The sequence below is a fragment of the Manis javanica genome, chromosome 11 (genome assembly GCF_040802235.1).
Source record: "Manis javanica isolate MJ-LG chromosome 11, MJ_LKY, whole genome shotgun sequence".
Lineage (NCBI taxonomy): Eukaryota > Metazoa > Chordata > Mammalia > Pholidota > Manidae > Manis > Manis javanica.
Genome location: NC_133166.1, coordinates 1,566,698 through 1,594,608, shown reverse-complemented (window position 1 = coordinate 1,594,608; position 27,911 = coordinate 1,566,698). Strand labels below are relative to the sequence as shown.

Below are 27,911 nucleotides of genomic sequence, written 5' to 3'. Positions count from 1 at the left end.
AGGTAGTCTCTCACTTCCCTTTTTATTTCCTCTGAGACCTGCAAGAAACAGCACCAGGGAGGGAACCCGCCCTCCAGCCCCTGGAAGGGGCTTACCCCCCACATCCCATCTAGGACATAGCCAGTACCTCAGGCCACTTTCCTCAGAGGGGAAGGTTGTTATACACACATACATACACATACACGCATGCATACATGCACACACATATGCATGCATGCACATCCTGGGTACTGCACAGCTGGGAGGGACCTTAGGGATAGCTGTTTGCTGATCCTTCATGCCCTGGGAAGGCACCAGGAGACACGCCCCTAGGAAGAAGGCCCAGAGAAAGGACAGCCCACACCCTGGTCTCCTCCAATGGGAGAGAGAAGAAGACCCAGTCCTTCTAGCACAGTGGCTATCTTCGGTCAATGGAGCATTGCTTGGGTGGGGGGGATTGTTTTTTTTAGGGATTTTTTCTCATTTTAGAAAGTCCCTGCAAAAATAGAACTTCTCTGGTATTTATAAATCCATGGCCCCTGGCTCTGTGCGTATGTTACAGGTAGAAAAGAAAAACGAGGCATTCCCTTTGGGGGCTCGGGCCTTGGCTGCCGGTTATCCAGCTCACTTGGCCTTGAGGTCTACGCAGTCACCTCAGGGCTGCTGGGCACCTTCAGCGGGCCTTCCCAGGGGACAGAGTACTCCTTCCGGAGCTGGGCACGGTAGTAGAGGAGGTAGGAAGGTAGCAGGAATCCCAGGAGCGAGAACAGCAGGAGGCCCAGATTCACCTTTAGGGCAAGGAGAGAGAGATGGGGCCAAGTAGGTACCTGCTCGCCCTCATCACCCTCCTGAGCCCCAACCAGGGAGAAGGCAGCTGTGTTTGTTCCAGAGAAGACCAGCTTCAGGGAGGCAACTGTCAGTTCAAGGTAAGAAAAAGCCCTTGGAACAATACCAGTGGCTGCTGCCTCATGCAAGGGCAGCCCCAGCACTGAGGCTGTTGGAGCTAACAGGGTGTGGAGGAGGTGCTAGAGAGGGCACCCCCACACTGGGTGACACTGGATTGAATCAGGACTGAGCCACCTCCCAAGTCACCTGGGAGCTTGTTAAAAATGGAGTCCTGAGCCCAGGCCAAGAGGTGCTGAGTCAGCACGCTGGGAATCTGTAGTTTCAACACACTGACAGAGGTCCTGATGGGAAGCTAGCTTGGGAACCCCCAAATTAGAGGCCTCACCTCCAAAGTGAGATGAGGAGTGAGGGATTCTATCACATACAAGACCCGGGGCCCAACTCCTTGGCTGAACCCTGGAACAGGGCTTCTGCTCCCCCATGCCCCCCGCCACAGTTCTCACCCAGAAGGGCTCTCCTTTCAAGGGTCCCACCATGACCATAAAGAGCGGCTGCTGGAGCAGGGCAAACACAGCACTGATGAGTGACTGCAGGCCCGTCAGCGTCCCGAAGTGGTTGGATGGGAACCTGTCGGTGCGGGCGTTGGGGCAAGCATGAGGGGCATGCGGCCCTCTGCAGCCCAGCCCCTCCCCCCAGCCCCTGGGACTCGGCTCCCCATTAGCCAGGCAGGGTAAGGCTTAAGGGTCTCTTTGCATGTGCTCTTTGGTCCCTGGCCTGGAGGTTATATGCCATGACTTCAGGACCACTGAGCTGGCTCTGACAGCATCTGTCTGATAATAGCAAGTAACTTGACCTCTGAGCCCTCCGCTAATGATAGGGCAGCACTAACCTCACCTGGCTGTTCATTCATTCTTTTACCAAATACTCATTGAGCTCCGACTATGTGCCAGGACCATTCTAGATGTGTGGGGATTCAGAATGAACCAAACAAAGACGCCTGCCCTCCTGGAGGTGGCATTCTGGTGGGGCAGGTGGCAGCCAGGCAGTAACTGAGATAAATGCATCGTGTTAGAAATGATCATGCAAAGGACAGAAGTTAGCGGAGATGGGCAGGGGTATCAAGGGGGTTGCCACTACAGTCAGGAAAGCAGGGGACCCCTCACGGAGAAGAGGACAGCCGGATAAAGACCTGGAGAAAGTAAGACAGCCGTGAGCCTTGTGGATATCTGGAGGAAGAATATTCTAGCAAGTGCAAAGGCCCTGAGTTGGGATCACACTTGGGGTTTCTGAGGCACAAGACAGGCAGGCACAGTGGCTGAAGCAGAGTGAGCCACAGGGGAGGGGACAGAAGAGGTCCTTGGGGCCAGATCTTACAGAGTCTTTTAAGCCATAATAAAGCCTTTGGCTTTTCTCTGCATGAGACAAAACAGGAAGCCAGGGAGTGACGTGAAGAGACTTATGTCCCTGACAGGTGTCTCCAACCCCTGTACTAAAAATAGACTCCGGGAGGCAAGGGCAGAGGCAGGGAGACCATTTGGACGCTGCTGCAATAATCCAGGACAGAGGGGCAGGCAACACTGGGGACCAGGAGACGGGCATGGGGATGTGGATGGGGAGCAGACGGAATCGCTGAGGGGTTGGATGTGGAAGAGAAGGGGCAAGGAGGAGACACAGCAGAGAGGATGCCAAGGTTTTGGTTGGAGCCACTGCAGGAACAGGGCTGCCCGCTGCTGAGATGGATGCTCTGGGCTTTCACTAAGGAAGCGCTGGTCAAATTCCTACACCATGCCTGCCACAGATTAAGCACTCGATAATGGCCATGACTTTGTCACTGCTATAACACCACAGCACACACAGGAGAGTCACTAGTGTCACTCAGCACACCTGGCAGGGGAAACCAGAAGAGGGAGAGGAAACAGGAATTGGGGGCTGTTCCACATGAAGCAGGAAAGTTATAAAGCAAACAAGACAGCTGTCTGGAAATTTCTATAGGGTTGACATGGGAGAGGGGCTGCTTTGGGGCCATTCCAGGGAGCAGACATAGGCCCAAAGTGTCACCAAACCGAGTATTTCAGTTTCCCCTAGGGGACGACCGGCAGTGGAGTTCTCCTGTGGTGGGGAGGCAGCTTCGTGGACGTGAGTGAGGTTCACCAGTGGAGCTGGGCGAGGGCAGGGCAGGAGACAGCCTCCGGGAGCCCCACCCACTCCAAGATGTCCGCACGCCAGGGAGTCTGGGAAAGCGTGCACTAAGGGGTGTCTGGGGCCCTGCTGGCTCTGCTCTGGGGCTCTCCAGTATGGGGGGGAGCTCAGTTCAGCCCAGGGTAACTCACACCGCAGCATACAGGCCCCCACAGGCAGAGTGGTAGAAACCACGAACCATGGTGTGCAGGACGAAGGTCACAAACTGAAACCAAAAAGAGAGGGAAGAGGTCAAAAGTGGGAGTGGGGCAGGAAGGGTGGGTAAGGCGGAGGGGAAAACAGAGCCCCACTCAGCCCATCTACACACAGCTACTCCGTCACTGACCCAATCTACCAGAAACACTTAGTGGAGAAGCCAGAAAACAGTCAGCCTCGAGGCCGAGCACCATGGCCCGGGAAGGCACCTTTGGAGACATGGGAGGCAAGCAGAGCAGGATGGGAGTAGGTACCTGGAGGTGCAAGTTGTTGATGAGACAGGTGATGCCAAAACCCACCAGCAAAAGGTTGGTCAGGGTGAAGGCGTTGATGGCATTGGTGAGCTTCTGGATCTTGCAGTAGCGCGGCCTGGTAGACTTGGTGGCAACCCCGTCCCTGAGAACAGGCGGTCGCTGGCCACTGCCCCTACCTCCCAGCAGCTCCCTGGTTCTCAGCCCGGCCCCTCCCCTCCCGCTGGGCCTTGGAGAAGGGAGACCACTGCTCCAGCCCTGTGATTCTCCCTCGCCACTGCACCGGCATCACCAGGGGCCTTTCTTTAGAAAGCAGGTTCCACAAATGATTTCCCTCATTTGTGGAGTGAAACAATGAAGCAAAACTGAAGGAACAAAACAGCAGCAGACTCGCAAACTGCAAGAAGGGACTAGCAGTTACCAAAGGGGAGGGGTGGGGAGGGAGGGAGAAGGGGATTGAGGGGTATTATGATTATTACACATGGCGTCAGGGGGATCATGGGGAAGACAGTGTAGCACAGAGAAGACAAATAGTGACTCTGTGGCATCTTACTACACTGATGGGCAGTGACTGCAGTGGGGTGTGGTGGGGGACACGATAATGGGTGAATGTAGTAACCGCATTGTTTATCATGTGAAACCTTCATAAGAGTGTATATCAATAATACCTTAATAAAAAAATAAAATAAAAAGCAGGTTCCAGCACCTTACCCCAGACATCAGAATCCCTGAGGTAGGGCCCAGGAATCTGCATTCTGACAAACACCCCATGGGTTTCTCATACACACTGAAATCAGAGAATCAAGTCTGGGAAGGAAGGTGGAGAATGGGGCCTCTCATACTGCCCCTCATCGGAAGCCCCTGCAGAAGCGTCTCTGCCAACCAGCCTGGACAAGGAGATGTCACTCTGGAGATGGCAGCTCAGCTCCGGATTGCCCAGCAAGTCCCTCTCTCTGGCACAATCAAGGGCTCTCAGGCTGGCCTGGGAGAGGTCAGTAGGCTGGGATAAGGGCAGGCTGCCCATCCATGCCAGACAGAGGGCCCTGCTGATGCAGCATGGCCATCAGGGGCAGAGGGTAAAGGAGGAAGGCTGGGCACCAGGGCACTGTTTGTGGGGGGCGGGGAGCCACAGGCTTGCCCCCCTCCCATCCTCTTGGGTGAACAGGAACTACTTGGATTAACACCAAAAGAGCACAAGCAATCAAGAGACCCAGCAGCGGTCTCCAGTCAACAAGATGGCCCCTGTGTAGCCACAACCCGTGCAGTTCCCTTCCACACTGTAACAGTCACTCTGTATGGCCGGCAGAACACAACGGCAGTGATGGCATGTCACTGCTGAGATTATGATATGAAAGACACTGCAGCTTCCGTCATGGCCTCCCTCCCTCTGACCTCTCACTCTGGGGAAGCCAGCTGCTATGTCGTGAGCTCTGTGTAGGGCCCAGGGTGGGGAGGCACTGAACCTCTGCCAGCAGCTACATGCGTGAGCTTAGGAGTAGACTCTCCCTCCGCCAGTCAACACAAATGACTATATCCCCAGTCCACAGCTTGACTGCAACCCTACGAGAGAAGCACTATGGTCTCAATATTCGTGTCTCCCCTAAATCCATCTGTTGCAATCCAAATACCCAATGTGGTGGTGGGGCCTTTGGGAGGTGATTAGGTCCTGAGGGTGGAGCCCTCATCATAGGATCAGTGCACTTATAAAACAGGCCCCGCAGAGCTCCCTAGCCCCTTCCACATGTGCAGACACAAGAAATCTGTGACCCAGAAGAGGGCTCTCACCCAACCATGTTGGTGCCCTCATCTTCATCTCCCAGCCTCCAGAACTGTGAGAAATAAGTTTCTGTTGTTCATAAGCTACCAGTCTGTAGTATTGTATTATAGCAACCAGAACAGACTCACACAGACAGACTCTGAGCCAGACCTACCTGGTTAAGTCATTCCCAGATTCCTGACTCTCAGAAACTATATGATATAATGTGTGTTGTTTAAAGATGCTAAGTTTGAGGGGTAATTTGTTATACAGCAAATAGATATCTAATACACCAACTCTCTTCTAGCCTTAAGAAGGTTTTAGAGTGTTCCTTTGATAGCATAGGTCTGGAGCCTGCTACTAAAAGCTGTGTGATCTTGGGTAAGTTACTTAACTTTTCTGTGTCTCAGCTTCCTCATCTGCAAAATGAGGATAATGTATCTATCTCAGAGGGCTGTTGCATGACTAAATAAGACAATGCAAGGTGCCAAGTGCACAGTCAGCACATGGTATTAGCTGTACCTATTATGAAGCAAGCTATGCCCCTCTTAGTCTCAGTTTCTTCATCTGTAAAATGGGGAGGTACCCGTGCTTTTCCAGGACTCTTGGGAGAATGAAATGAGATGCTGGATGTGAAAGCACATAGAACATGAAAAGCACCATGTGACTACTTGCTGACACCATCCCTGGGCAGGTCACCTAGCGTCTCCAGGGGCAGTGCCCTCAGTGGGCGCATCCACGCAGTCCTTGATCTGCCAGTCCATGATGTAACCGATGAGTGGGCAGGTGAGCAGGCACAACAGCTGCATGGCCCCAAAGACAGAGGAGTAGAACCCAACTGGACAGGATGGGAAGAGAAGTGAGGTCAGGGGCCAGCACAAAGGATGGCAGCAGCCCAGTGGACAACGTCACCCACTTCCAGCAGGAGAGGGAGGCCAAAACTCACGGCCTTCCTCTGACTCCTGACTCCCAGATCCCCAAAATGCCCAGAGGTACGGGGCAGAGCAGGCCATGGTGGCCTCAGCTTTCGTCCCCTACCTGTCTCTGCTGCCCTCTGCATCAGGCTGTCCACTTCTGTTGGGGATGGGAGAGAAGCCGGGATGAGAGGCGTTCTGCCGGGAGGCCCGCTGTGCCCCAGCGCCCCGGTGGGCAAAGCAGCACCTCACCGTGCTCCTGGCCGCCGGTCACGAGGAACGCCAGCATCTTGTTCATGGCGGCCATGTAGAAGATGACCCGCAGCTGGGTCATGCCCATGGTGAGGAGGCTCCACAGGAAAATGGGCGAGCAGAGGCTCTTGCGGAAGGGGATGGACTCTGGGGAGACAGCAGGGCCTGCCCCTGAGCCCCTGAGCTTCCATTTCCCTCTGATTGCTCCAGCCCATGCAGTGCTAGTGGGGACTCGGGCCCTAACCATGTGACTTTTGAGAGGGACTGGTTTCTTCAAAAACAAGGCTTCGGACTCTCCACCTCTGAGTTCTTGTCCAGCTCTAAAACTATCTCAACAGAACACTGTCAGATGACCTCAGCCTAGTATAATAGTAACTCTAGCTACTGTTTATTAAGCACTTACTATGCGCTGCACACTTGACACGTCCCAGTTAGTGAAACTGAACAACGACCCTATCTGTACATTTTACAGATGAGGAAACTGAGGCTCAAAGAGCTCAATGACTTATCCACACTCAAGGAGCTGTAGGCTGCAGGTCAGCCATGGGAGAGTCAGGCTAACACCCTCATTATTGCACCCCATCCTGCACTTTACAAAGAGCTTCCACAGCCGTGGATTCATTCAGTCCTCACAACTGCCTTCCCTGTGAGGAGGGGGTTGTGGGTGCCAGTTTAGAGATGAGTTAAGTGATCTACCCAAGACACATGGCCTGGATTTGGGGAGAGGGACTCAAACCCTCCTCTCCTGACTTCAAGGCCCACGCTCCTTCCACTCATTTGAAGTGGACAGACACTTCTAGGCAAGTGGTCCAGGCAGAAGGCAGGTGTGGCTCCTCTGTGGCCAGCAGGGGGCGTCAAGGGCCCGGCCTGAAGGCTGGCTCATAGGGCAGGCCTGATGCAACCCGCTCAGAGGTTGCGGGGAGCCTGGACGCCACCAGCTGCCCCTCAGCCCCAAAGACGCTGCCCATTCTGGAAGCTCCTCCCTCCCTCAGCCCAGGAATCCGGCAGAACACCCGGAACCTGAACTTCCCAGGTTTCTCGGAGTTCTGATTTCCCCCACGCTGTAAGTGGGGAGCATTCCCACCTCCATCCTGGGGCTTGAGAGAATGGAGGGGAGAGAATGAGCCCTTCGGAGTGATCCTCACTAAGCGTGAGGCGCCACCCTCCTGCCCCCCAAGGCTGGCACGGAGACCGAACACTCACTGTCAGCAGGGGCTTCTGAGGTGCCAGGAACATCCTTGGGTGGCATGAAGACCTCGTTCCCCTCCTCCAGGCTGGGGGCCTTCTGGCTCAGCCGCTGGCCCACGGCGGTCACGTGGGTGTAGAAGCGGTCACCTGTCACCTTGTGATCTAGCGCCAGCCCTCTGAGCTTGATCTTCTTCCTGCTGGCCGCCAGGCCAAGCACATGGGAACCAGCCACACAGAGCCCCACCCTCAACAGCCAGACTCTAGGGGGCTGCCCTAGTCTGGCCCTTTCCCAGCACTGACGTGCCAGCTGACATGCCCCCTAGCACAGGGAATGTCTGTGTTGCTCAGAGCCCGGCCCAGGGGGCAGCTCTGCGCCCAGGCAGTGAAGGATGGGTGAGCGGCGCTTCAGCTGGGCTATTGCCATAAAGGCAGCATAAGAGCTCAGATTCTGGAGTCAGACAGCCTGGTTCCAACCTTTTATTCACCACCCTTTCAGTAGTATGACCTTAGGAAAGTCACCCTGTTCCCTAAGCCTTTGTTATAACGGAATTAATTACAGAATTCACATGGTAGAGCTGTGAGAATGGTATGAGGGCTAAGCACAGTGCCGTGTATACAGCGGGCACTGGACACATATCAGCTACTGGACTGGCACCCTGTGTGCTTGGTTGTGGCTCATCAACCCTGTCCGCTGTTGCACTGACACAGACTGGGAAAAGTTGGCATTCAGGTTGCCCCACAAAGGTAGGGGGGTGGATATTTGAGTCCTTTGTATTCCCTTCTGGGCCCACCTGGCACACAGCACCATGGCTGGGGTCCCTCCTACTGGGATCCTGTCCTCTAGACCCAGAAAGGATAATAGCAACAGCCACCATGCTTTGATCACGTGTTATCTGCCAGGTCTATTTAAACACCTGGGTGCAGAGTGGAGGGAAGGGAGGGATGGTGGGTCAAGGCCATCATACAGATGAGAAGGCAGAGCTCTGAAAGCTCAGGTGATTTTGTAAATCCAGGTCTCTCTGACTCCATCACACCACCACAGCCCTGGGCTCCCCCACACCCCAGCCCCCACACTGCCAGCCACTCACGTATAGTCGACTTCCTCGGGAGCAGGAAAGGGTTCATTGGGCCAGTTGAGGGCACAGTTCAGAAAGATGAGGCAGGCCAGGCCTGACCAGGTGAACATGATCACCACGAAGGCCACACCCGCATCGTAAAGGAGCTGCAGGCGAGGGAGTGGGCCCATGGGCATGGCCTCCCCGCTCCCAGCCTGAGGCCGAATGCAGGCCTCAGGGCCTTAGAGGAGGTCTGGACTACCCCATTCTTTGAACCCAATTTTCAGATGAGTAAATCTATGACAGAAGTTAAGAGTCAGATCTAGAAGACCCACCATCTTCTTCCTTTTTCACACCAGCCCCCTAAAGGGGTGTGAAGTAGCCCCACAAAGTGCTGAAGTTGCTGGACACAAGCTTGAGATGTCTTTGAAATCACAATTACTATATTTAAAAGGCACATATATTTTGCCTATGACTTCATACACGTTTGTTTTCACACAAAGGGAGTCATTTCATTCTATGTACAAAAATGGAAGATGATTGCTGTAAGTTTACCATGCCTGACTGTGTTTACCCTGTCCGTTCCCAGCACTTCCCTGAGGGACGGACAAACCCCATCTGAGAAGCCTTATCTCACCTTTCACAGGTGCTCCCAGGTGGTGTGCATACAGGTGCCTGTCCTAACCCCAGGACAAGCAGGTTCTGAACTAAGTGGGATTCTGTGCCACTGTCAGCCCCTCTCCTGGGGAAGCCTGGTATGTAGAGATGGTGTCTCTCCTCCTGTCCTCCTTGCCACTCTCTGCCTGCAGTGACACATCTTTCCTTCCCTCGGACTCTTGCTCAGAGCTTCAGTACTGCCTGCAACAACTTCTGCTTCTCATCAGCCTTGGGCCTTGGGGCAGGACAGAGCTTCAAAGGGCACGCCCCAAAAAAAGTGGGGCTAAGATCTGGCTCCTCAAATCCCATTGCCTTAGTTGAAAAGAAGGGAGAACCACCACCCACTGTGCCTACTGCCACCTGGATAACTGCAGGCCACCCACCAAGGCACTCTCAAACTCCTTTGCGGGTGCTGAACAAGTGCCCTCCAAACTAACAAATTAACTGCCCAAGGCGGAACTTGTGGAACGTTTATGGCCCAGCTGAAAGGGTGCTTCGATCTCCTTAGATCTCAGAGGAAGAAATGAGAGCTCAAGCTTGCCCCAGGTTTGGATTCATGCCTCCTGTCCAGGATCTAGCCTGTTCTGGACTAATCTTGGACCCAAGCTGACCAGCCTCTCTGGGACAGGGGAAGGAGATATGGCTGGAAAGGTGGACTGAGGCCAGAGAGTCGAGGAACTTGAATACATGTGAAGGGGATGGACTTGATTCTGTAGGCAAAGCAGAGAAGGTATGAGCCAGTCCTCCACCTAAGACCATTTTGGAAATCATGTGAATGACAGATTAGGGAAGGAAAATATCAGAGGCAAGGAGACCGGCTGAGAAAGCTTGCATTGGCCCAGGAGAGAGGGCGAAGGAAGGCCTGGATGTGTCAATGGTCCAGGAAAGAAGGTGAGCAGAGAAGTCAGGTCCCTAGTGAGGAGCAGCACCTAGGCTCTTCCCATGATGCCTCAGTGCTCCTCCCTCTTCCCCAAGGTGGTGTGACCTGACCTCCAATGGGCAGGAACGAGGTCACCAGACAAACTAGGCACTACTCACCCAGGTGACCCAGTTCTTGTGTCACAGCAAACCGAAAACCCGTGACCCCACTGTCTACCACAGGCAGCTCCATACCTTGATTCCCGGGAACGTGATGGCAGAAGAGGCATAGGAGCCAATCATAAGGGCCATGAAAGTGGAGCGCAGGTTCCCAAACATGTTTGGCAGCTAGGGGAGGAGAGCAGTGCTGGTGAGCAGGGGAGACCCCAACACCCACCCAGAGTGCCCCTTTCCCCGCCTGCCTAAGAAAGCTGGGAAGCAGCCAGCCAGCAGACCTCAAAGTGAGCTCCAAGAACACCAGCCCCATGAGACGCAATGGAAAAGTTCTAAGGCAAAAATCAATGTCAGAAATGACTTTAATCCTCCTACAGACTCCCAATGCACTTTACCATCTAAGGGCTCCCAAACATGCCCTCAAAGAGAAATTTTGTCAATTTTGTTTAATCCCAGCATTTCCCAAATTAGTCTGTTTATGGAGTCCTTAATCATGTGACACTTTCTAATAACCCATGGAAAAGGTGTTTAAGAAATACTGATGTAATCTGTGGGATGCAGCAAAGGCCATGCTAAGAGTGAAGTATACTGCAATACAGGCCTAACTCAGGAAAGAAGAACAATCCCATATGAACAGTCTAAACTCACAATTAATGAAACTAGACAGAGAAGAACAAATGAGGCCCAAAGTCAGTAGAAGGAGGGACATAATAAAGATTAGAGCAGAAATAAATAAAATCAAGAGGAATAAAACAATAGAAAGAATCAATGAAAGCAGGAGCTGGTTCTTCAAAAAAATAAACAAAATAGATAAACCCCTAGCCAGACTTATAAAAAAAAAAAAGAGAGTCTACACACATAAACAGAATCAGAAATAAGAAAGGAAAAGTCACTATGGACACCACAGAAATACAAAGAATTATGAGAGAATACTACAAAAAAAGTATATGGTAACAAACTGGATAACCTAGAAGAAATGGACAACTTTCTAGAAAAATACAACCTTCCAAGGCTGACCCAAGAAGAAACAGAAAATCTGAACAGACCAATTACCAGCAACGAAATTGAACTGATAATCAAAAAACTACTTAAGAACAAGACTCCTGGTCCAGATGGTTTCACTGCTGAATTTTACCAAACATTTAGTGAAGATCTAATACCCATCCTCCTTAAAGTTTTCCAAAAAGTAGAAGAGGAGAGAATACTCCCAAACTCATTCTATGAGGTCAGTACCACTCTAATACCAAAACCAGCAAAGACACCACAAAAAAAGAAAATTACAGACCAATATCCCAGATGCAAAATAATCAACAAAATATTAGCAAACCGAATTTAAAAATACATCAAAAAGATCATCCATGATGATCAAATAGGATTTATTCCAGGTATGCAAGGATGGCACAACATTCGAAAATCCATCAACATCATCCACCACATCAACAAAAAAGACAAAAACTACATGATCATCTCCACAGATGCTAAAAAAGCATTCAACAAAATTCAACATCCATTCATGATAAAAAACCCTCAACAAAATGGGTATCGAGGGCAAGTACCTCAACATAATAAAGGCGTATATGACAAACCAACAGCCAACATGATACTTACAGTGAGAAGCTGAAAGCTTTTCCTCTAAGATTGGGAACAAGACAAGGATGCCCACTCCCCCCACTTTTATTCAACATAGTTGTGGAGGTCCTGGCCATGGCAATCAGACAAAACAAAGAAAGAAAAGGCATCCAGATTGGCAAGGAAGAAGTTAAACTGTCCCTATTTGCCAATGACACGATATTGTACATAGAAAGCCCTAAAGAATCCACTCCAAAACTACTAGATCTAATATCTGAATTCAGCAAAGTTGCAGGATACAAAATTAATACACAGAAATTTGTTGCATTCCTATACACTAATGATAAACTAGCAGAAAGAGAAATCAGGAAAACAATTCCATTCACAATTGCATCAGAAAGAATAAAATACCTAGGAATAAACCTAACCAAGGAAGTGAAAGACCTATACTGTGAAAACTACAAGACACTCATGAGAGAAATTAAAGAAGATACCAATAAATGGAAACACATCCCGTGCTCATGGATAGGAAGAATTAATATTGTCAAAATGGCCATCCTGCCTACAGCAATCTACAGATTCAATGCAATCCCTATCAAAATACCAATAGCATTCTTCAACGAACTAGAGCAAATAGTTATAAAATTTATATGGAACCACAAAAGACCCTGAATAGCCAAAGCAATCCTGAGAAGTAAAAATAAAGCAGGGGGGGTAGGGATTATGCTCCCTGACTTTAAGCTCTGCTACAAAGTCACGGTAATCAAGAGAATTTGGTACTGGCACAAGAACAGAGCCACAGACCAATGAAACAGACTAAAGAGCCCAGATATAAACCCAACCTATATGGTCAATTAATATATGATAAAGGAGCCATAGATATACAATGGGGAAATCACAGCCTCTTCAACAGCTTGTGTTAGCAAAACTGCACAGCTACATGCAAGAGAATGAAACTGGATTATTATCTAACCCCATACACAAAAGTAAACTCAAAATGGATCAAAGACCTGAATGTAAGTCATGAAACCATAAAACTCTTAGAAAAAAACATAGGCAAAAATCTCTTGAACATAAACATGAGCAACTTTTCCTGAACACATCTCCTCAGGCAAGGGAAACAAAATAAAAAATGAACAAATGGGACTACATCAAGCTAAAAAGCTTCTGTACAGCAAAGGACAACATCAGCAGAAGAAAAAGGCATCCTACAGTATGGGAAAATATATTTGTAAATGACATATCCAACAAGGGGTTAACATCCAAAATATATAAAGAACTCACACGCCTCAACAACCAAAAAGCAAATAACCCTATTAAAAAATGGGTGGAGGATATGAACAGACAATTCTCCAAAGAAGAAATGCAGATGGCCAACAGGCACATGAAAAGATGTGCCACATCGCTAATTATCAGGGAAATGCAAATTAAAACCACAATGAGATATCACCTCACACCAGTTAGGATGGCCAACACAGAAAAGACTAAGAACAACAAATGCTGCTGAGGATGCAGAGAAAGAGGAACCCTCCTACACTGCTGGTGGGAGTGTAAGCTAGTCCAACCATTGTGGAAAGCAATATGGAGGTTCCTCAAAAAACTAAAAATAGAAGTTAACCATTTGACCTGGGAATCCCACTCCTAGGAATTTACCCAAAGAATATAATTTCTCAGATTCAAAAAGACATATGCACCCCTATGTTTATCGCAGCACTATTTACAATAGCCAAGATATGGAAGAAACCTAAGTGTCCATCAGTAGACAAGTGGATAAAGAAGATGTGGTACATATACACAATGGAATACTATTCAGCCATAAGAAAGAAACAAATCCTACTATTTGCAACAACATGGATGGAGCTAGAGGGTATTATGCTCAGTGAAATAAGTCAGGCAGAGAAAGACAAATACCAAATGATTTCCCTTGTTTGTGGAGTATAACAACAAAGCAAAACTGAAGGAACAAATTAGCAGCAGAAGGGACTGGTGGTTACCAAAGGGGAGGGGTGGAGGAGGGCAGGTGGGGAGAGAGGGAGAAGGGGATTGTGCCCTGTCATGATTGGTGCACTCGTGTGTGTAGGGTCATGGGGAAAACAGTGTAGCTCAGAGAAGACAAATACGGACTCTGTGGCATCTTACTACACTGATGGACAGTGACTGCAATGGGGTATGGGGGGACTTGATAATAAGGGTGAATATACCACATTGTTTTTCTTGTGAAACCTTCATAAGAGTGTATATCAATGATACCTTAACAAAAACAAAATTCTTATGTTAAAAAAAAAAGAAAGAAAAGAAACACTGATGCAGGATAACTCACTTGACAGATGAGAAAACTGAGGTCCAGAGAGGGAAAGAAATGCACTCAAGCTCACATAGCACATTAATGACTTTCCCCCTGTTTTGGCCATCCTAGCTCTGTCCCAGCCCCCAAGGTTGTGACCATGGCTGACTCCACTTAACCCTCCAGGTGCCCCAAAGGCCCCAGTATAAGTTTTGCTATTCCAGGACAAGTCATGGGACAGGCTAGGGCAGTGAGGGTGGGACTAAAGGAGGGGGCAGGAGCAAGCCAGGTGTCCAGGGAAGGTGGCTCTGACATGCAGAGCAAGCCCAGAATTCCCACCAGTAGAAAACTGATTGTATGTTCTGTTCACTGGCCTGACCCAGGCCCTCAGGGGAGGGGAAAACAAAGTCACGCTGCCCTTTGTATACACCCTCGTCTGGCCCCACCATCCTCCCCAGGCCAACAGATCCCACACAAAGCGTAAACCCTCTCCACAGGCCCAGAAGGGGATCTCAAATAGCCCGAGAAAGAAAGGTGGGCAAACAGACAATCGGGTCTCCCACCGACCTCCAAGTGGCTATGAAGGTGGGGTGGGGCCAGGTTGACCCCGACTCAGGCAAGTTTCTCTGGCATCCTGCATCTGCAAAGCACGCTGCCAAGAACGCCAGGCAAAACGCCAGGGGAGAGCGGCCGTGCCTTTGGCACCCTCTGTCCCAGGACGGGTCTCCACCCAACAAGGCGAAGGGGGGTAGGTCTCCGGGGAGGGTGCGAGGCAGGTATGGCTAACCGCGCTCTAACCGGCTGGACGGCGCTGGTCGTCGTGGCACGGTTTGTGCTGCTCGCGAGCTCAGAGGCCGGGGGCGGTGCCAGCGCCGGGGGGGGGCGGGTCAGAGGTCGCGCGCTGCCATTGGCTGAAGATCCCTCGGGCAGAGGGCGGGGCGAAGGGCCAGCGGCCGGCAGAGTCCCCTGGGCGGCCAGGGCCACCGCAGGGTCTAAGGCTGGAAGCCCCGCCGCGCGGGGCAGGGCAGGGCCGGGAGAGAAGGGATTTAGGGCCCGAGCCAAGTTGCACAGTGTGGAGAAGGGCTGCGGAAGGGGGCGAGGAGGAAGGGATCCGCTTCCTGAGTTGTGAAATGTCCCGGGCTGGAATTAAAGGCGGCTACTGGGTCCAAAAACACCCAGTTCGGCGGACGGGGCGGACCAGGGCGGCCCTCATCCGAGATAAACAGGCTGGCCCTGCCAGGCACCCTTCCCCCACACACACACTCATAAACCTCTAACCCTAATCTCACTCTAATTCATACACACACACGCTTGGAGTATCACACAGAACTCACATATGTAAGAGGACGAACCCTGTGAAAAGCCTGTTCAATCTAATACAGTTCAATCTAATAACTCACAAATATCTACCTACTCATACTCTTTCCGGTGGACAGCATCACAAATACACCAGCACAAGCTGCTCGCAAGCTGCTCCCTCTCTGTTACTATCAATCCCATTACCCAAGCTCACTTTCTTTCCGGCATTTACAACTCCTGACATAATTTCTGAGTTTACTTGTTTTGGGGCCACCTGGTTCCCCACCTGGAGAGTGCAAGCTCCAGGAAGCAGTGAGGAAGTTGTCAGTTCTGTTTGTGCTGTAGCCCCAGTGCCTAGAACGAGCTCAGTAGACAGTATGTGCTCAGCGCACACACGCATACTCTGACACACATGGTGTCATCCACAGGAACACAGCCTCACACACATACACACACACGTTCTCTGCATCTACTGGCCCCTCTCCCGCTTCACACCCCCCACCCCGGGTGCCCTGCTGTCAAGCCAGGGCCTGTCATACTCACCGTGAGTGAAGAGAATGTTAGGCAGATGCCACCAAAGCCATTCAGGGACAGTGCCAGGAATATCAATGGAGACAGAACTGGGAAGGAGAGGGGTACATGATGGCACCTGGGGAGCCCAGGGAGGCCAAGGGCAGGACCTGGGCTGCACATCCATGTTCATCCCACCCATTCTTTTCTTGTGGGGGCACAAGGGGCCAGACATCTCACCTTTGGTGTCCCGAGAGGCCAGGGCCATGAGGGTGCAGGACGCAGCGAAGCTGGCACTGTGGAGACCCAGAGAAGGAGGAGGAATTGACCTGTGAACAATCTGGGCCTCCCCTCCCCGTGCAGTGCCAACATGTGACCTCCAGCCCCCACAGCTGGCCACCTCACCTGCCAACCAGCCGTGTGGGCCGAGGGCCAAAGCGGTCCATGAGGATCCCCAGCGGCAGGGTGGTGGCACTGAGCACAAAGGAGCCGATGGTGAAGCCCAAGTTGAGCATCTCTTCCTGGCGGTCACAGCTTGGCCACCAGGGCTGCTCATCCTTGGTGGTGTTGGTGATGTTCTCAGCTGAGGAGGGGAAAGGGAGGGCTCAGCACATGACAGCAGGAGCAGCTGGGCGTAGAAGAGATCAGCCTGGGATCAGGGTCCTGCACGCAAATCCACGCTTCTGAATCACAGCCAACCAGGTGACTTTGGGGGTGGCCTAGAGTCATATCTACTCTGGTGGGGAGGGGGCTCCATAAATGGCAGCAATTAGTATCTGGCCCAGCAAGAGTCATACACCCAATCTGAGGCCTCAACTAGCTCGAACTTGATAATGGACATCAAAGTATTCACAAAGCTATAATACTCACTCCGTACCCAGGCTTAGGGGGTTTGTAGACCCCCCAATAGGAAGCACCCTCAAATCTGGGTACAAAGTTATTAGTGAGTGGTACTCAATTGGTGTAACAGGAATTCACTTAAAACTTAGAAGACATATTCCCCATAAATGGCATTCTGCTAAAATAGCCAATATTTACTGAGCACTTAACTATGTTGTAGACACTGTTCTCAACATTCACTGTATTAATTCATGCATGCCAACCCCATGAGTCACCTAATAAAGTATCCCAATGCTTCAGATGAGGAAACTGAGGCATAGAATTATGACTGGCCCCCAGTACCCTTTATAAATCCACCTGGAGGACTTGTCCTCAAGGTTAACTGCCACCTTGGAGTTGTGACAAGTTAATAAAAAGGCTAAGTCATGGGGGCGGGACATGATGTCACTTTACTCAGTCCTCAGTGGGTCATGAGAAGGCTGCTCCCCTTGCCTCCCATTTGCTACTTAGGCATCACTGCCAGGGGCAAACTCAGGATGCCCCTGAAATAAAGACAGACCAGGGTCTGAATTCCCACCATCACCCTTACTAGCTGTGTAACAAGTAACTCCCTCTCCTTGAACCTCAGGCACCTGCCTGTAAAAGGGAACAGAGAATGCCTAAACCACTGGCTCCATGGGAGATTCACTGGAGGTGAGCAGAGAGTTTTGCACAGGGATTCACCCATAAAAAATGCTCCTGAATTAGTTAAGGAAGGAGTAGATGATGGTCCCCTAGAGGGTAACGATGTAGTAAGCCTCTTGTCTAGGTTCTGGGACCCCACTGAGTGAGGCAGGAAGCTCTCTGCTCTCATGGGCTTATATTAGATAATAAACAAGGGAACAAATGGACACTGACTTAAAGACTGACAGGTGCTGTGAAGAGAACAAAACAGGAGAACGTGACAGTGCCTGAATGCTGGGAAGGGGGAAGCACCTGCCCTCAATGGTGACCAGGACACCTGACTTCAGATATCCGAAGGGCAGGCAGCAGAAGAGTGAGGTGACCCGTATGTTAACATAAGGAAGAATTTTCAGATAATGAGGGCTGGCAGCCAGGGAAGCATGCTGAGCAATGGGCAGTTTCCCATCGGAAGGTACCAGATGCCACGGAAGCTGGGAAGTAGGCTCAGGCACCCGAAAACAAACAGGTAGGGCTTTAGACCACAGAGCCCTTGGGATTCAGGCTAGCCCCATCATTTAGTGTTCTTTTTTATCATGTTTATTTCCAATCCTGGTTTGTCTACATCTGTTTATTTAATCTACACACACTTACTGGACATCTGCTGTTTGTCAAGCACTGCACTGGGACATGGTGGGTAAGGCCAGAAGAAATGGAAAGATGACTCAGGCCAGAGGCTGCAAAGAGGTGGCCAGCAATGGCTCACACACATGCTTTGCTTGGCTTGCAAATTTTAATTAGGTGCCAGCTTACAGTCAGGAGTAATCACATAAAAATCTGGTTTCTCTGTAAGAAGTCAAAGACCTGGCCACTACTGGAGCTGGGTGGAGGTCAACCTTTTTGCCAGGGCTTGCCATCTCCAGGTCACCCTGTGAACAATCTGGGCCTCCCCTCCCCGTGCAGTGCCAACCTCTGATCTCCAGCCCCCATAGCCGGCTACCTCACCTGCCAACCAGCCGCATGGGCCAAGTCCCCAGCATTCTTTCAGCTCCCAGGTATTTTCCATCTTACACCTGCCCTGCTTTGCCCAATTTTTATTAACTGCCTGCACCACTCCCCACCCCAATGGCATTCAAGTTCGCAGCCTCTGAATTAGACACCATCCCTACTCTACATCCTTCACCATCAAATGACACTTTCTCTCACAAACAACCCCACTAGCTCTCAATGATTAACGTTTACTTTGTGCCAGGCTTTTTCATATAGAATCTCACTTAATCCTTGCAACAACCCTACAGAGCAAGTATAATGATCCCCATTTCCTAGGCAATGAGGCTCTGAGAAGCAAAGCAACTCAGTTATAAGTTTCTTACAGGCAGGCTCAGATTCAAACTCAGGACAATCTCCAAAGCCAGCACTTTTCTGTTGCACCACAGGGAAAACAGCAGCTTCGTAAGTTTCCCAGGCAGTGCTGGCAGGGAAATGTGTCCTTCCACTGATGGAGAATTTCAGCCCAGTGCAATGCTAATAACTCAAGGTCAGTTAATGCGTTCATTCCTCTAGTATATTGACTGGCCTCTTGTGAATTTGATCAATATGAGCTAGTTTCAGAGTCTGATCACTCAGAGTGGTTGGATAACGCCAGACTTCTGAACCAAGGGGAAAGCCAGCCTAAGACGCAAAGACCTCTTAGACCTCCATCCATGTCAATTACAACAGAGGTCTCTGAAATCCAAGCACCCCACTTTCATAGACAAGCAACGTGAGGCATCGGGTAGGGCAGGGCAACTGTATTTGATAAGCTAGAGATGGAGTTGAAGCCTTAGAAAAAAGTGTTTCCCAAAATGTGGTGTGCATAGCATGTGGGGGACTCAAGATGGGTATAGGGCGTACATGGGATGGTTTTTTGATGTTTCATAGTTATTAGTTATTTGAATGTGTATCATAAATATACACACATACATATATATACATATTAGAACATATATTTGCATACACGTGTACGTATATGTTAGAAACATATGTGTATGATGTATGTGCATGTGTGTGTAAGTAACATCAAACCCACGATCCGAGGATATTACACTTTTTAAGGAGGCTAATTTTTTTAAGTGGATTGATTTAAAAGGACATTTTAAGTAAATTATAGTACCTATGACACACAGAAATGTTAAAATCATGAAGGTGAACTACCAACGTCTAGGTCTAAGAAATACTGGAAAACAGGATCATGGTTAAGCATTCCACCTCTGCAGTCAGAGGACGTTCAAATCCCGGCTCCAGTAGGGGTGCTGCTGAAATGCTGGGGCTGTCATCTCATCTGTGAAATGGGGATAGTGGTTGCAACCACTGAAGAGGCTGGTGGTAGGACTGCTGCACACATGAACGCTCACAAGACCCCACTTCTTTTTTCTCCCACGTCAGTGAGCCCTTCCTCCCCCTCCTAACGCTTTACTTTCTACAGTTAACATAGTCATGTTCAGCAAAACACTGGTAGGATTGAGCTCTAGCTGGTGGTCTTGCTAATGGCTGGACTCCCCCAGGAGAACACTAAGCTGAAGGAGGTCAAGGACACCCACACTTTTCCCAGAATTAGATCTGGGTTGAATCCTCACTCAGCTCCTTATTTATTAGCCATGGGACATCAGTCAAGTTACTTAGCCTCTCTGATCAGGTCTCAGCTTTCTTTTCTATCCAATGTGGTTAACAACAATACCTATATCAGATTTGGTATGAGGACACAAGATCTAACAAATCGTAAATGCTTAATGAACTTAAGCCATTTTTTTTTATTTTGGCACTGATGCTCTATTATACAGTAGCATGTGATAAAATGAATTGTCTCTGCCTAAATTCTGAGTTACAGAGCCCTTTTCTGTTGCGATGTCCCTACAGGTGGATCAACCACCTACCCCCGGGCATACCTCAAGAGAGAGCAGAAACCAGAGAAGACAGAGGGTATGGCCAGGGAACCCCAAAGCTGACACTAATGAGCACCTCAATAATGAGCTCCACATTTGTTAAGTGACATTTGATCCTCACATCTTTGCTCTGTGGCATAGGAAGGTGAGTTGTTCACAGGTTGTCCGCTTCATTTTACAGACTTAGAAGTGGAGCTCCAGAGAGGGTGATGACTTGACTAAGGTCACACAGCAAATGATGGCAAAGCTGGGTCCAGAACACAATAACAACCAACCGCCACATGCAGTCTGAATTTTGTACGCCTGCTCTCATTTCAAGTTTATTCTCTCAACACCCCATGAGGTAAGGATCATTGATCCCATTTTACCTATAGGGTAACTCAGATACTGTTAAGTAACTGGATCAAATCAGCCAAGCAGTACAGAACAGAGTTGGAAGCCAAGCTGCCTGTCTCTTTCCACACACGATGGAGACACAGATGACTGGTCTGTATTCTTGGGCCCCTGGCAGGCTGGGATCACAGCGAATGAGGCCTCAAGAAGCAGGAAGCAGGTCCTTGGGACAGGGCAGCATGGCTGAGGCAGAGCAGGGAAGAGCACACGCTGAGCCGGATCTCTCGAGGATTTCGGCTGGAGTTCCTTGAATGAAAAGAGGTCGGGAGAGAGACATGCGCCCTGCTTTCCAATAGTGAACAAGTAAGTTCTAACAAAAGGAGGAGGGCTCCCTTTGGTCTCCAGTGATCCCAGACAACCGGGCTCAGACTCACCGGGCAACTGAAAACAACAGGAGGGCGCCTCACACTGTAGACAAATATTAACTCTGAATGGCCCAAACATCTCAATGTAAGAGCTAAAACTATAAAACTCTCAAAAGAAAGCACAGGCATAAATCTTTGCTACCTTAGAATAGGCAGCGAAATGACTTCTTAAACATGACCCCAAAACACAAATGGCAAAACTAAAAACAGACTGGACTTCATCAATACTAAGAACTTTTGTACAAAGGGTTAACATCCAAAAAAGAACTCACACGCCTCAACAACGAAAAAGCAAATAACCCAATTAAAAAATGGGCAGATGATATGAACAGACAATTCTCCAAAGAAGAAATGCAGATGGCCAACAGGCACATGAAAAGATGTGCCACATCGCTAATTATCAGGGAAATGCAAATTAAAACCACAATGAGATATCACCTCACACCAGTTAGGATGGCCAACACAGAAAAGACTAAGAACAACAAATGCTGCTGAGGATGCAGAGAAAGGGGAACCCTCCTACACTGCTGGTGGGAACGTAAGCTAGTTCAACCATTGTGGAAAGCAATATGGAGGTTCCTCAAAAAACTAAAAATAGAAGTTACCATTTGACCTGGGAATCCCACTCCTAGGAATTTACCCAAAGAATATAATTTCTCAGATTCAAAAAGACATATGCACCCCTATGTTTATTGCACCACTATTTACAATAGCCAAGATATGGAAGCAACCTAAGTTGTCTATCAATAGATGAATGGATAAAGAAAATGTGGTACATATACACAATGGAATACTATTCAGCCATAAGAAAGAAACAAATCCTACCATTTGCAACAACATGGATGGAGCTAGAGGATATCATGCTCAGTGAAATAAGCCAGGTGGAGAAAGACAAATACCAAATGATTTCCCTCATTTGTGAAGTATAACAACGAAGCAAAACTGAAGGAACAAAACAGCAACAGACTCACAGACTCCAAGAAGGAACTAGCGGTTACCAAAGGGGAGCGGGACGGGAGGGTGGGTGGGGAGGGAGGGAGAAGGGGATTGAGGGGTATTATGATTGGCACACATGGTGTGAGGGGGATCATGAGGAAGACAGTGCAGCACAGAGAAGGCAAATAGTGACTCTGTGGCATCTTACTACACTGACTGGCAGTGACTGCAATGGGGTATGGAGAGGACATAATAATATGGGTGAATGTAGTAACCACAATGTTTTTTCATGTGAAACCTTCATAAGAGTGTATATTAATAATACCTTTTTAAAATAATAATTTAAAAAACCCTGGACAACACCAAGATGAACCTCAAAAACATGTTGAGTGAAATAAACCAAACATAAATAATAATAATAAAAAAAAGAACTTTTGTGCTCCAAAGGACACCACAAAGAATGTGAAAAGACAATCTACAGTGAGAGAAAACCTTTGCAAGTCATATATATCTGATAAGGGACTTGTATCTAGAATACAAAGATCTCTTACAACTCAAAAATAAAAAGGCAAATAATTTAAAAATGGGCAAAGGTCTGAACAGACATTTCTTCAAAGAAGACATACCATTGACCAAGAAGCATGAAAAGACGCTCACCATCATTAGCCATTAAGGAAATGCAAACCAAATCCATAAAAGATTAATACTTTGCATCCACTAGAAGGACTATAATAAAAAAGAAGAGCAACAATAAGTGTTGGCAAGGATGTGGAGAAACTGAAACCCTCATATACTGCTGGTGGGAATGTAAAATGGTGCAGCCAGTTTGGAAAACAGTCTGGAGGTTCCCCAAAAGGTGAAACACAGAGTTACTCTATGGCTCACCGATTCCACTCCTAGATATTTACCTAAGAGGAAGGAAAGCATATATCCACAAAAAACTTGCACATGAATGTTCATTAGAGCATTATTCAGAATAGCCAAAAAGTGGGAACCCAAATGTCTATCAGCTGATGACCAGATAAATCAAATGTGGTAGATCCACACAATGGAGTATTATTCAGGAATGGAAAGAAACCAAGTCCTGTAGGTACATGCTACAACATGGATGAGTCTTGAAAACAGCCATGCTAAGTGTAAAAAGGCCTGTCACAAAAGACAGTATAAGATGCCATTCATATAAAACGTTCCTAATAGGCAAATCTGTTTTTTTTGTCACAGACAAATGTATATGACACTGCTAATGGGGAGTTACTTTCTGGGGTAAAGAAAATGTTCTAGAATAGTGGTGATGGTTGCACAACCCAATGTACTCAAAACCATTAAGCTGTATACTTTCAACAGGTGAATTGTAAGGTCTGTGACATACTTCAAGCTCTTATACATATTTTTTTAAAGCACAGTAGAAGGAAGCAGAAGCTTTGGGGGTGATGGAAATATTCTTAAGATTGAGTGTGCTGATGGTTCCAAGGTGTATAAATTTGTCAAGACTCATCAAAATGTGTGATATGAATTAATTTTCAATAAAGTTGATTTTAAAAAAAAACAAAGAAACAGGTGGCAAAGGCAAGAAGCAGCTACCAGATGGTCAGTGGCTGGCCTCAAGACTACCAGGCAGTAAAGGGCAGGTCCTTTCCCATCTCCAAGGTAAACAGCTCAGAGACTGGATCTGTCAACCCCACCTACAAACAAGTCCCCTATAACTATCCTAGCCCTGCCCTTGGTTCTTTCAGCCACCCGGGAAGGCCTATCATTTCATACCAAGCCTGCCCCTTCTGACCCAACCTCCCTCCCTAGGCCAGATGCCAACATTAATCTCTGCCTAGGCCAGCTGCCAACATTAATCTCTACCTCCTCCACCTCCCACCATACTGTAATTTGGTGTGGGAAATGTGAGCAAGTAACCTTCTCTCAGTGCCACCTGCTGCTTCCTCACAGATAACTCTGCCAGGGGCAGAGCAACCCCCACCGTGGAGCAGGTGCCACTCAGAGCAGAGATCAAGACCTCCCCGGCACCCACCCCAAGGCAACGGTTTTCTCCCACAGCCAAGACAGGTGCCTGCAGTTGAGGTGAGGTGCAGGAAGACGCCTGTTGACTCACAGCACTGCACAGGATACATATTATTATTCTTCCCGTTATATACAGTCCAGGCAGTTGAAACTCAAAGTTTTAGGAACTTGTCAATGTCACCCAGCTGGTAAAAATGATAGAAGCTGGGATTCTAACCCAACTGGCCTTCCTCCAAAGCCTGTTCCATAACATGGATCAGGGAGGAAGAAAAGGAGGGCGGGAGAAGGGTTGAACTCCACATCCATCCTGCTCCTTAGACTGAGCTTGTCAGCACAGTTCTCTCCTTTCCAAAAACGGGTGATATCCATCAAACCTCGGAGCTGGAGTCCTAGACACCAGGAGGGCTTTGTCCTGCCCCCAGGGCACCTGCAGACAGTACTGGCTCCCAAGGAGTGTTAGAATTCCTACCAGATGGGGCCACTCACACAAAGCCAAGGGGATTGAAATGGAAAATGGGAGTCCTGCACAAGGCCTGGCCTGGTGGAAAGTATGCTTTGTGCAAATGGGTGATTTAAAGACCTGAGTGCTTAAAGGTCCTGAAAAAGGAAGAGTACGCCCATGAGCTGCATTCAAGTACACTTTGTAGGCTCTTCTTTGTCTTATTCCGCTTTAGGAGAGCGCTAGGAAGAAATCCCTCACCCAGTGAGGTACAGAGCTTCTAAAAATCTCCATCTTGTTCTAGACCTGAGGCTACCAAAGGCTTAGGACTTTGAGGGTCAGTCTCAGGATCTAGATGCCCAGCAGGATACCTGACATTCGGTGACGACTGGATAGGATAAACGCCACCCATTCTCTAGATGAAGTCTGAAGAGGTCAAGAAATGAGGCTGCCCTCTCCCTGCCCGTGCTGCTCTATCTTAAGCAGCCCTGCTTTGGGTCCCTACAGACACCTGACCTTTTCCAGCTTCCGCTTTCCCCTCCGGGCTCGCCCCTTCTCGGGCATACCTGGGCATATGCTGGAATAGAAGCCCTCCTTCTTGAGCATGATCAGCAGAGAGCCCCAGCCCAGGAGCACAGCCGAGAAGAAGAGATTCTCCAGCACAGCCGTGCAGGCCATCCACCAGCGCCTCCGGTACGCCTGCTGCAGCGTGGGGGCCATGCTGGCCGAGAGCCTGCACAGGAACAGGGCGCTGAGCGAAGGGACCCCCAGCGGCCCCTGGGAAGGGCCCTGCATCATGGAGGCTCCAGTGACCCCTCGAGCCTGCCTGAGAGGGGGCCTTCATGGAGGCCCCCAGAGCCCTGAGATTCTCAGAGAGAGCCGCCAGCCCGATCCTGGGTGCACCGTTAGCGCCAGGGGCGCACGCGGAGCTGGGCGCCCGCCGGGCCCCTATCGGAAACAACGAAGGTCCTGTCTGCACGCAACCGCTTCCTGGCGCGCTGCCGGGCTCTTCCACCGAGACCAGGACGCGCAGAGCCTGGCACTCCCCCAAGTCCCCAAAGGTCGGCGAGGGGCTAGGCACGCTCTGAAGCCTCCGCTAGCCAGGCTCCCGCCTCCAGCGCTAGGAAGGACCCCCAGAAACAAGCGGGGGAGGAAGGGGAAGTCAGAGACTAGCCTAAGACGCCCCCCACCCCTCCGCTTCCTGTGGCCCCCATAAGACCACTCCTCTCCTCTGGGGCTGGGCAACCGCAAGCCTCCCCCTTTCCGCAGCAGGCGACCCATGACCCTGCAAGTCTCTCGGTGCTAGCCAACAGCTGCCACGTAGAGGAGACCCAGGGCGCGCCCTTCGGCGCCGCGGGCGCCCCACACTCACTCTGCTGGGCGCGGGGCACCCCGCTGCGCGCCTCCCGGCCAGCCCGCCCTCTCCGGCCCGGGAAGGGGGCTCGAGCTCCGGCAGGAAGTCCAGCGGCCGCTGACTTTATAAGGGCAGTGGCGGCGGACGGGCCGGCGGGCGGGTGTGTTTACCAGAGGGAGGGAAGAAGCCCACGCCCCCCCCCGCCGGGGCGGCCGCCGCCACCGCCGCGGCAGCAGAAGGGGCGCGAGCGGCTCAGGGGCAGGGGGCGGCCGGGGGTGAACCCGAGAAAAGCCGAGAGGAGAGGGACAGGGAAGGGCAAGAGAGAAGGGGCGGGGGGAGGGGAGGAAAGCCCGAGTCGCCTCCCCCGCCGGGGAGCTGTGCGGGGAGCCTCAGTACCCGCATCTGTGAAATGGGGTTTTGGATCCAGGCGCTCCGGCAGGTCGGGTTGAACTCCGACCAGAGTGTTGAGCTAAACAGAGGAAGTGCAGCAAGGGAGGCCGAGAGGAAGAGAGGAGTCCCAGGGGCCAGAGGAGGGCGGAGGGTGGGACACGCGTGGCGGGACCACGCGCCCAGGTAACGGGTTGTCCCCGGGGTGCCTGCGGGTGTCTGCGGAGCCGGCCCGCGCAGCTCGCAGCGGACCGGCAGCCGGGGCCCCCAACCACTCCCGCCGCCCACCTCTGCCAGACGCGCCTCCTGCCGCCGCGGACGCCTCGGGGAGCGCAGTGCCCAGGCTGCGCGACCACTCTCGGCGTCCGGGGTCGCGGCCCCAGTTCCGACCGGCTCGGGCGCCGGGACTTATCTGCGCGCCGGGCCGGGAGGCCTCGGAGGTTCAGACAGCCGGGTGCTCTCGCCTCCTCTGCCCCCTCGGAAGAAGTCGGAGAGATGGGAACCCTCCGGCCGCCACCGATCCGCGATGCGAGGCGTGGACGGAGCGCATTTACGAAGCTAATAGCTGTATTTACACCCGTCCCGGGCTGCCCCCAGAAGTAGGGGCGGGGGCTGCCTCCCCTTCCCCTCCCCCCAGGTCAAGTTTCACGCGCACGTGACTCGCCCTCTGGTCCCCAGATTCACGCCCCGGCACCTAAAATTTCCACCCTCACCCTCGCCCTTGGTCCCTCAGAAGAATCAGGCAGCACCCTCTGTATCCTTGGTCAGAACAGACTGACTGACTGGAGCAAACTGTCCAGATGCAGGGCCGGCTTGGGTGGGGTTTGAACTCTGCAGCTGGGAGTAGTGCTTTCCGAGAGAGTGACGCGGGTTTCTTTGGAGTTAGGTGGAGGTCTCAGTCTCGACTTTGAAACTGACTGGCCTGGCTTACCTTGGGCACGTTGCTTAACATCTCTGAGCCTCGGCTTCCTCCTCTGTAAATCACGATAACAATAGTACTTACCTACATGCGTGGAGGTCAGGGGTGGATTGGGGGCTGCGATGCAGGTACAGGGCTCAACACAGCTGGGCACTTAGTAAGTATAATAAATGTTAATTGTTATTGTTACTGCTTTCATTGATGTAATTCAGAAGTTCTGGTGATGGGATGCTTCCAGACGCTGATTCCTGGTAAATCGCCTCCCAGAGCTTTAGTTTCCTCAACTGTAGACTGGAGGGGAGGTGTCACTACTTGGACATGATATGGAGTACTGAGTTGATGACAAAAGCAAATAGCACAAATGTGAGTTTAGTACAGTGCGTTGAGCAACTCACAGAGCTCTGCAGTAATGTGAGCAACTGCCCAGGGAGTTTCAAGAGGACCTCAGACAAGTGGGGATCTCTGAACAGCTAAGCCACCAAGCCGAGAGGAACTCAACATTTGCTGAGTGGCTGCTGTATGCCAGGCACTTTCCAAACAATCATTAAATCCTCAGAACGTCTTAGTCTCACTTAAACTTCACAACTTACCACAGAGAGAGAAGACTGGCCCCTAGCTGCTGGAACTGGGTGGGCGGAGGCAGGATTCAGTCCGAGGCAGGATTCAGTCCGATCTCTCTTGCTTTTAAGTGTGGCCCTTTC

At 50.4% G+C, this 27,911-nt stretch overlaps 1 protein-coding gene across 11 annotated transcripts; it reads right to left on the bottom strand.

Moving 5' to 3' along the window:
• Window positions 1-3: 3 nt before the first annotated feature.
• SLC43A1 (solute carrier family 43 member 1) lies at window positions 4-27,911 on the bottom strand. 11 transcript variants are annotated; one of them, XM_073215808.1, is made up of 18 exons: window positions 27,801-27,911; window positions 27,401-27,541; window positions 27,223-27,265; window positions 25,117-25,283; window positions 16,392-16,569; window positions 16,227-16,282; window positions 16,020-16,096; window positions 10,406-10,498; window positions 8,669-8,802; window positions 7,596-7,777; window positions 6,393-6,539; window positions 6,265-6,300; window positions 5,926-6,064; window positions 4,182-4,257; window positions 3,474-3,615; window positions 3,156-3,229; window positions 1,329-1,452; window positions 4-767 (listed from the first exon to the last, which is right to left on the bottom strand). In XM_073215808.1, exons 4-18 carry the CDS (start codon window positions 25,268-25,270, stop codon window positions 634-636), a joined length of 1,746 nt encoding a protein of 581 aa, XP_073071909.1. In that variant the 5' UTR covers window positions 25,271-25,283; window positions 27,223-27,265; window positions 27,401-27,541; window positions 27,801-27,911; the 3' UTR covers window positions 4-633. The 11 variants fall into 11 exon arrangements, with proteins under 11 accessions (XP_073071909.1, XP_073071910.1, XP_073071911.1 ...); XM_073215809.1 differs by lacking the exons at window positions 27,223-27,265; window positions 27,401-27,541; window positions 27,801-27,911 and adding an exon at window positions 27,005-27,164; XM_073215810.1 differs by lacking the exons at window positions 27,223-27,265; window positions 27,401-27,541; window positions 27,801-27,911 and adding an exon at window positions 26,595-26,941.

What these genes read in the sequence shown, in the direction of transcription:
- SLC43A1 (XM_073215806.1), bottom strand. Translation starts at nt 25,348, where the DNA reads ATGATGCAGGGCCCTTCCCAGGGGCCGCTGGGGGTCCCTTCGCTCAGC. An exon ending in TCACGTTCCCGGGAATCAAG is followed by an intron (nt 8,803 to 10,405) that starts GTATGGAGCTGC and finishes CCTCGCCTGCAG; the next exon opens with CTCCTTTACGATGCGGGTGT. An exon ending in GACCGGCGGCCAGGAGCACG is followed by an intron (nt 6,301 to 6,392) that starts GTGAGGTGCTGC and finishes CATCCCCAACAG; the next exon opens with AAGTGGACAGCCTGATGCAG.